Source organism: Orussus abietinus, unplaced genomic scaffold, assembly GCF_000612105.2.
Source record: "Orussus abietinus isolate OABI.00-Male unplaced genomic scaffold, Oabi_2.0 scaffold35, whole genome shotgun sequence".
Lineage (NCBI taxonomy): Eukaryota > Metazoa > Arthropoda > Insecta > Hymenoptera > Orussidae > Orussus > Orussus abietinus.
The window spans coordinates 114,378-123,897 of record NW_019394237.1 but is presented as its reverse complement, the minus strand read 5'-3'; the positions used below and the strand labels follow the sequence as shown (position 1 = coordinate 123,897).

General features: G+C 55.2%; 1 protein-coding gene across 1 annotated transcript in view; it reads right to left on the bottom strand.

The window, feature by feature from the left end:
- Positions 1–1,665: 1,665 nt before the first annotated feature.
- LOC105694928 overlaps positions 1,666–9,520 on the bottom strand; it is a 34,615-nt gene continuing 26,760 nt past the window's right edge. Inside the window, exons 5-8 of the mRNA XM_023431951.1 lie at positions 9,042–9,175; positions 5,491–5,603; positions 5,337–5,410; positions 1,666–1,874 (exon numbers count right to left, since the gene is read on the bottom strand). Of these exons, the coding sequence (XP_023287719.1) occupies positions 1,666–1,874; positions 5,337–5,410; positions 5,491–5,603; positions 9,042–9,175 (530 nt within the window). The remainder of the gene's footprint in view (positions 1,875–5,336; positions 5,411–5,490; positions 5,604–9,041; positions 9,176–9,520) is intronic.

Sequence of the window (9,520 nt, the reverse complement as noted above, 5' to 3'; positions counted from 1 at the left end):
AGAGACTTTTTCGCGTGAAAGGAAAAAGAAAAGAAAATTATAAACAGATATTTTCCGAAAGCGTCGCGTCCGTGTCACACTGCAGTGCGACGCGTCGCTGCGTCCTCCTCCGCGGCACATCTTGGCCCGAACATCTCGTCCAATTTGTTTAATTATTGTTAATCATTTCCACACTGGCCGATCATCTCGCATGAGACTTTTTCGCGCGAAAGAAAAAAAGAAAAAAAAATTAGAAACAGATTTTCCGAAAGCGTCGCGTCCGTGTCACACTGCAGTGCGACGCGTCGCTGCGTCCTCCTCCGCGGCGCATCTTGGCTCCGATATGCCGGGGCCTCTCGGCTTCTTATTAATCGCACGTACTAATTATAAGTTATAATTAGAACGGAAGCCCGTACAGCGGACAAGTCTGCGGAGGTTCCGCGACGGCCTCTCTTCCCGGGCCCTCCGCCCAGGGGCGCCATATTGGGTACATTCGGTTAGGTGTAATTAATAATTAGTGCACCCGCGAGGACCCCGTGACTTTCGCGGATTCAGCATTAATCCGGACCAAGCCGCTTATATCCGGGAATTAGCCGAATTCCGCCGGCGGAATTCCGCGCGGCAATTCCGCCGAGTCGATCTTCCGCGGACCCGTGAGGTCTTTACAATTAGCGGAGGAGTACGCGTACCGGAAATACCGTTTCCCTCCCCCCGTAAGAATCCCTTTGAGTACATTAAATTTAAGGTTAGGTGAAAACGGAGTCTCGTTTAATAAATCTTTCCCCCAAACTGAGTGTACCGAGTCCTTTCAAACATTACAATGACAATAACGAAGCTCCAAGGAAAATCCTTTCTCCCTTGAAACGAATTTTTTCAAAATTTCTTTATAGACGTTTAAACAATTTTTTTGCAAAAATTCAAATCTTCGCCGCGTAGGGACCTTCCGTGTAGATTTATCAGTCTCTTTGCAAAGTTTCAAGCGATTCGGTACACCCAGTTACGAGAGAAGTGAGATTTCGTTCTCCTGGATGGCACTTTAGCACCCCCTTAAGAGACGGCGATTTTCGAGAGGGGAATTTCGAACGCTCGGTTTTTGTTTTTTCCTTTTTTAATTCTTTTGTTCCACTAGGTGGGACATTTATGTTTATGTACAGATATGTCGACTAGGATGCTGAAGACTGACCTATAGGGAGATTGGCTTTTTTGGGACCCTTCGTCTTCGGCGAGATTTGACTATCTAGTGCATCGAGGCAATGTACAGGGTGGGGCTCGTTCCCACCCGATCCGAGGCGACCCTTGGTTTCCCTAAATCGCTAGAAACTGTTGATCCACTCGGATTACCCGGACCCAGGGTCCGGCGCAATGATATGTACATCGTTACCCTTGGAGTCGAAGGGCGACGAGTCGCCGCGGCTCTCTCTAAGGGCCCTCTTCAGGGTCCTCTGCAGGGTCCTCTTCGTTGGTCGAGCCGCGCCAAATCCCGCGTGTCTTCTAATTTTATTAATCTAATTGACGAGTCCAGGCTAACTGTGCGGGAAGATAGCAGGGAACAACGATTCTGCTGCTGGCCGACCTAGAAGTCGACCTCCTGGATGCGTTGCCTGTGCAAGCGATCTGGATCAGGGACCTGTGGGGATGGGATCCTAGACTTTTGATGGTGATTCCCTAGGTTTCTGATGATGGGTATCATAGAATCCTGGTGATGTACTTTAGGCTCCTATTGATGGGTGTCCCAGGCTCCTGATGATGTACCTTAGGTTCCTGATGATGAGTATCCTGGGTCCCTGATGATGGGTACCATAGAATCTTGATGATGTACTTCAAGCTCCTGTTGATGGGTGTCCCAGGCTCCTGACGATGTACCTTAGGTTCCTGATGATGAGTATCCTGGGTCCCTGATGATGGGTATCATAGGATCCTGATGATGTACTTCAAGCTCCTGTTGATGGGTGTCCCAGGCTCCTGATGATGTACCTTAGGTTCCTGATGATGAGTATCCAGGGTCCCTGATGATGGGTATCATAGGGTCCTGATGATGCACTTCAGGCTCCTCTTGATGGGTGTCCTAGGCTCCTGATGATGTACCTTAGGTTCCTGATGATGAGTATCCAGGGTCCCTGATGATGGGTATCATAGGATCCTGATGATGCACTTCAGGCTCCTGTTGATGGGCGTCCCAGGCTCCTGATGATGTACCTTAGGTTCCTGATGATGAGTATCCTGGGTCCCTGATGATGGGTACCATAGAATCTTGACGATGTACTTCAAGCTCCTGTTGATGGGTGCCCCAGGCTCCTGATGATGTACCCTAGGTTCCTAATGAACCCTAGATCGACGTTGGTCTGACGGATCCGTCACCGAATGACGTCTCTTCTAGGCCGCGCGATCCTCCCAGCGGATGATTGTCTTTCGTCACGAAGAGCCCCGTCCCTCTGCCCATGGTGGATCCTCCCCTCTCGCCGACCTCGTCACCAGCTACGTGGTCCTCTCCCGGAAGGGTGCCTCCACCCTCTGGACCGCCACCCTCTACCCCACAGGGAGGAGCCGGTGGAGGAACGCTATGGCCAGCAGGGGCAAACAGGGTCCTCCGATACTCGCCCGGCCTTGCACTGAAAGAAGGACAAACCCATTGTCTTCAACTTCGAGCGAGAGCAAGGAACTGTTTCAGGGTATGGGGAAAATGGAGAGGAATGGTTCCTTTGGGGGAATTTTTTTCACGCGACGAGGAACGTCACAGGTGGTCGGGGGTGGATGGGGTTGTTCTCTACGGTGGAGGCGGGAGGGAGCGAAAAGTGGCGGAGTCCTTTCGCCATAAATAGTTCCTCTAAAACCGGCGGAATGGAGCCGGGAGCCTCGAGGCGCCGCGGGGAACCTAACCTCGAAATAAAAGCAAGAAACGAGCCGAATCGACGTGTAACATCCGCCGAGCAGCCAACCATCTTCCTCCCCTTAACTCGGGGGTTACGAGCCTGGTGAAACCCTAACCTACCCCAGGGATGGGAGGTAACCCAATCCGGGTTACCGGGGAACGGGGAAATTAGTTCCTTTAAGGGCGGCGCGGTGCCTCGGCTCGTATATGATAGTTCCTGAAGGTAGTTAAAAAATTAGGAACTTAGGAAATTTCAAGAACAGATCCACCATCATGACATCCGGGGTGGAGTTGCCCCATGAATCATCAAAGCGAGGTCATCCACGATACTGAAAATTCGGGAAAAATTCGAGATCGAAGTGGACCAATTTTTTTTTATCAGGCCATAGGAAGTGGAGAAAGGCTTGACCCAGGTCAGGGACCGGATAAAAGCAAGGTCTTCCACGAAACTGAAAATCTTCGGCAAATTTAAGGTCGAAGTTACCCAATCCCTGGGCAAGGACATGGAAAGTGGAGGTTGACCGAGGTCAGGGATGGGACCAAAAGCTCTCGGTCGACGATCCCGAATTTTTGGGCGCACCCGGGGTTGACCGAGGTCGGGAGCTCGCGAAGAGTCGGAAGGAGGTCCTCGTCGTGACCGGGTCGGTCCCCCCAGGGGCAGGACCAGCAAAATCACTAGAATCGGGTTCCCCCAGCGGAAGTCACGCACGGGGCCGCTGGCGCGAGTAGACGGCACGTAATCCCGGGGGGAGCCGGCCAGGAAGCGAGCCAGGAAGCGATTATTTTGCAATTCGGCCTCCCCCGTGGGGGATCGTCGGGGCACTTCGGGGCTTAAGTATCGACGGGTCGACCGGAGCGCGGTTAAAGGGCGACTTAACCTAGAAACAGGCTCCGTCGCGACGTATCCGCGAAGGGGGCCTCCGTCAAAAAGAAGTCAGAGGGTCGCCCCCCCCAGAAGGGAATGATATAATTGAATTCCCCACCATTCTGCCAAAATCGTCCCCCGGGGGCGCGAGAAGGGTTGCAGGGGGCTAGAATGTGGATCCTTCGGGTCGCCGGGGGCAATGGGGGGGGCTTCTCACCCTCGGCCCTCCTCTCGAGGACTAATGCGAGAGGCGTTCCGGCGGACTTCCACGAACGATTTGCCCCTAACGAGAAAATCGATGATCGTTAGGGGCAATTTCGCCGAGTCGTTCCGCCGCTCTTCCGGTTTACGTTCCTTCTTTTCTCGATCCTATTAGCCCCGCTCGGCCCCCGTGGATTTTCCCGGAGCTTTCTTCGATGTAACCCCCAGGGGGCCCCCCCGGTTTCCCTTTCGCCCCCCGCCCCCGCGCTGTCTCGAAACGGATTACACGGTTACCTACTTTTTACCTCCGAGCTTCTCACCCTTCTCTTCTCGTTCTCTCTCTCTACCTCTCTCCCTCCGCTCTCAGAGTCAGTCGAGGGATCGATCCCTGGCGGCGGATATTTTTTTTTTCTTACTCCCTTCCACCCCCTTCCACCCCCTCCTTTTTTTCCCATCTAACGAGTGGAGATAATTATTACCCCCATCCGGAGTAATCGGGGGCGACTGCCCCCGATGCGTCGGGAATCGTCGATCCCCCGGGAAATAATTGGAGTAATAATTGTTAACCGGGGGGTGGGGCGGTGTCGTCTCGCACACCTTCCGAGTTAGTTTGCGACAAATTAGTTAAGTCAACAGTGGTCTAATTTAGGTCGCAATTAGACTCGGTCTAGCCACGCTCGAGGACGGAGGAGCGCCGCCGCCTCGGCGTCGGGACGGCGCTCTGTAAATTATTGTTTTAATTTCTTCCACCGTCGGGCCCTCCCCCCGCCCCCTCCGCCGCCTCCTGCCGCGTCCCGGGATTTGTCCCGTGCAAATTTTACGGACTTGCAGATCCATAAAGTCCGGTAATTCGTTTAACGGACGACGCTCGGCGCCCCCCGGCTGATTCTCCTATTCCGCGGATTCTAAAAGTTGCGGATCGGCCGATCGGCTCGTTGATTCGTTTGCTTTTTTTTTTCCCTCGGATTCAGGATCATACCTTGGAGTGGTTGATTTTTTTCTGTGGGGCTTCCGAATCCTGGATCCTTGGGGGATTTTTTTTACGGGGGCTGGGGGGCCTCAGGGCCCCCCTCGAATTTCTCGAAAAGTCTCGTTGGCCGGTGGCTTTCCGCATACAACGGGGTTGGGGGGGGGAATCGTTAGGAGGGGTCGCTAATTGATAATCCCATTGTCGTGTCGGCCTGTAAATGTTGTCCAAATTGGATTTATATACGCCGCCAATTTTGAGGAAAATGGCGGGGCCGGGGGGGCCTCCTAATAAACGGGCCGGAAAAAATCGCATCCCCTTTTATTGCTCCACCCCGCCGGCCCTAGAGACGCGGCGATGGCGATCCTCCCCTAGGGGTGGATTCCCTTTTCGGCCCTCCGGGGAGACCGGGAAGCTGGGATCACTTCGGGAATCCCATCCCTTTCCGCCCTTACCGAAGACCTGGGTGTCGCGCAGGTCCATCAGCGCCTCGGCCTCCTGGTGGATGAGCTGTATCGTCGCCTCGCATCTGCGCACCGAGATGAAGGGATCACAATGCGAGTTGAAAAAAAAAAAGAGAGAGAAGAGAGAAAATGGCTCGGTCCGTACCTGACGCTGATTCGCCCACTGGACAGGTGTCGAGGGCCTACCTCGAGCCTGAGGCTCGACACCGACGAGACCAGCCCGTGCTGACCGATCGTCGTCTCCGAGTCTGCTCGCAGCTGCAAAAGAGAAACAAGAAATCGGAGCAATCTTTCCATACATCCCAAAACCTGGGATGACAAGAAAAAACGGATAAAATGAAGGAAGAAATTGTCCCGGAAGACGAGTAACGAAGAGGCCACCCAATCTACCCCTGCAACTGACGGTGCACCTGATAATGCACCTGCGACAAAAAGTAGGGATTTCTTCACGCATCCCGAGACCACGAGACCGAAAAGAAATCCGATCAATATGAAAGGATATCCTCGCGGGAGACAAATAACCCCCCCTCAAGTCGGGGGTGCAATTACCGGTACACCTGTTAATTGCTCCTAGAGGGAGGGAGGGGGTAACGAGGTGTTCGAAAGACTTTGAGAATGATTTGGAAAGAGGTACTTTGAAGTGCCGCCAGCTGAGAAAGGGGTAGGGATCTTCCCCAGCGAAGTCGATAAAGAAGAGTCACGAGGGTTAGATAGCGGGCGGGGGGAGGGACAGGAGGTGACGCAGGGGATAATGGAAGTTCGCAATTAACGACTCGGGATAGCGAGATGTATTAATCCGCGGCTTTCGTGGAAATAAGCTCCGGGGGTGGATTCTCGGGGGGTTGGACCCCCCACGGTGCGCCGGGGGGCGGCTATTCATCCAGGCCCCCCCGCCCCACCCCTCGCTCCGACGTCCTCGGGGACTTTACTAAAGAGCGGGTAAAGAGATAAACGAGTCTCGAGATTAAATCATTTTTAAGCTCCCTCCGCCCCCTCCCTCCTTCCCGCAGGTGCACCCCGAAACTCCTGATTCCCCCCTGATTCCCCTGATTGCATTCGCTAAGCCGTGGGGGTTGGGGGGGGGGGCAGTCTCCGTCTTATCCGCCACTGCGGATCACCCTGTAAAAGCCACCACCCCTGAGTCTCAGCCTGAGGCATCGAAGGGATGATTATCCACCCAGGAGGTTGGGGGGGTGGGGAGAGATTACGCACTCTTTCTGTATGTCATGCATAGAAAATATGGGGGGTGGGAGGGAGGCTCGAGAAAATTGTCCCTTTCTTTATCTACCATTTTGGTGGAATTTGAATTATGATTGTGAGATGAAACGTGCGTGGGGAATCTTTTTTTTTTTTTTGGGGGGGTGGGGGAGTGGATGGATGGGTGGCTCGGGGGATCACCCCCTTAAACCCGGTCCCTCGGGCGGAAAGTTCCCGGGGATCGGCCCCGACACGGTAATCATCCCGCGGAAATTTACCGGGGAAACTTTCCGCCCGATCGCGGCGAACTTCCGTCCGGGCGGCGTTTTCCGGCCGCGTTCCCGCCCGGGCGGAGACGTCGTTTTCCGGCTTCCCGAGCCGTAGGGAGGCCTTCGTAGGGAGATCCGGGAAATCCCTGCACCGCGACCGGGGGGTCCCCCGGGATTTAAGCCCCCCCTCCCCCGGGGCCGCACGGGATCCGCCGGGGGCCGAGCGGCGAAGTTCGGGCGGTTTTTCCGAATTTATCGCCGGAACTTCGGCGCGTCCCCTTCGGCCGAGTTTTAAGGGTGGGAGGGGGGGGGGTGGGGCCTCAAGACGGTGTCTTGATCCGGGGTTACATTTTCGGGCCGCGCGCGATAAAGCGCGGAATCCTCCCGGAAGTTGCCGCGCGGGCTCTCCGCGGCGGGGCCGTTCCTCACCCGGCGCGGTTCTTCCGCGGATACGGGGAAATCCTCTTAAGTCGGAAGCCGTTTCTCGCGGAATTGCGCGCGACATCCCCCGCGGGGTATCCGCGAAACCGGCGCCGATTGGCCGCGCGTTTCCATTAAGGCTCCCTCTTTATGAAGCTCCTCTCCGGACCTACTCGACCGCGTCGTCTCGAACTTCGCGACCGCCATTATTGAACAAAATTTCCGTACAGACATTGTACAACAATTTTCATGCGACCCTCCACCCATCCTCCCCCTCTCACGCGGTAAACTTTGACACGATTCGACGTCCCCGTATCGCGGAAAACTTCTACGAACGATTGATTCCCCCCCCCCCGCCGCCGCCACTTTGGCATCCCCTTAATCACCGCTGAGGGTGATAAACGCGGATCGGCCTTAATCGCCCGGCGGAGGTGTCGGCATTAATTAGAGGAGGTTTCCGGAAGTCTGAGGTAAATCGGCGGGGCGTGAAAGACAAACGTCGCGGCGCCTGCCGTGACGTCGAGGTTAAAGGGGGCGGGTGGNCCGTCCCCCAAGACCCCCCCGCGACTCGTCTCCTCCACCTCGCCTCGAATTCCCAGATTTAGGATAATTCTCGCCGACTTTTTTCCCACCCCCCCACATTCTCAAGGAGCAGGTGCCCACCACGGGGGAGCCGGGGGGGATTCACCCCCCGACGTTGCAATTGGTCGAAGACCCCGATACCTTCCTGCCACCTTAACGAGCGGAAGCTAACCTAGGCCGGAAGTGACGACGAGGAAATCCCGACGAGAATTAATGGTCGCTCGATGAACCGCGGCGGATGCGACGACTGCCCCCTGCCCCCTTGCCCCCTTGCCCCCCCCGGAAGTCGATTTTAATATCCGCGGCTCGGGGAAATAATGACACCCCGCGAATCCATCGATCCTATGTTTTCCCCATCAGGATCGATTCTTGAGGATAACCCCGAAATATGGGGGGGGGGGGAAGAAGAAGGAAGAAGAGATACTTCCGGTGCGTCCCCGTAATTGGTGACCTTGTTATCATAATGGCCGTTATCATTCTATACAAGAGGAGTCGGTCCAACCCCTGCAGGAATCGCAAACAATTCCCTCCTGCCCCCCTGCCCCCTCCCCCCTGGTTCCGCTGAACTTGCAATTCGAGCTTTTGCGGATGCACCAGGTCGAGGGGAGGGCAGGGGGTGGAGGGACGCGGCACTCGGGTATCGATTTTTAAGTCAAATACATTTAATGAGGGGAGAAAAAGGAAAAGGGGATGCCGGGAAGGGGTTGATGATCACAGGGAAATGATGGACTTTTATTTACGTTCTGCCGAGGAGAGACGGTATCGAGGAGGAGATACTCCCGGGACGGGGTGGGGGAGAGAAGGGGGACAGGGGTGGAAAGCTCCTCTTAGGGAAACGCCACCCCCTCGCTTTTCCTTTCGCCCCTTTCCGGCTTTTTCTCTCGTTTCTTTTTTTCTTCTCTCCTTTCCCCCTGGAAAATTCGCGAGACTACGTTTAAAGTGAGTTTTCCCGAGGAAGTGGAGGGGGGGTACGGGTCCCGGGGGATCTTGACGCACCCTCGTTACGCGGGGGCGGGATTATCCCGGAAAAATCGAGCCGAGAGGGGAATTTTCCGAAATGTCGAACGTCGGGATTCCTCCGACAGTCGTCTTGTCCAGGTCGCGGATGAGGACGCCCGGGGGGCTCGGAGGGAATTCGATACTCGGGATTTGGTTAGGGTTGGTTAGGGTTTTCTCTTTTTTTTTTTTCGATTTTTAGGGTTCTTTTCTTCCGCTTGTGGACACTTACCTGCACCCCATTGACGTACCAGGCGATTCTTGCCGGCGGGTGCGACTTCGCGGTCGTGCAGTTCAGGGCGAGGATGTCACCTGTCGAGTAGATCTCCTCCTCCCCCGTGATGACGGGGTCCTCTCGGGGCAACGCTGGAAAAGCACGGAAGAGAGTTTCGCACGACTTGGCTCAGCACGGTACGCCGCGACATCCCCGGAGCCGCTTCCAGAGGCGCCGCGACGCCTCCGAGGAGGGAATTCTCCGCTTTATCGGCGCCCCCCCCTGTGCGTATATATTCATTTATCCGTATACATCCGTCCCCCCCCCCCTGCCCCGGGAAAACCTGGAAAATACTTTCGATCCCAGGAGTCCGGGAAAATAATTTCGAACCCTGGAGTCCTGGGAAATAATTTCTGCATCCCAGGAGTCCAGGGAAACGAGCTCTATCCCAGAAACGCAGGGAAATGATCTCGAACCCAGCAGTCCAGGAGAGTAAT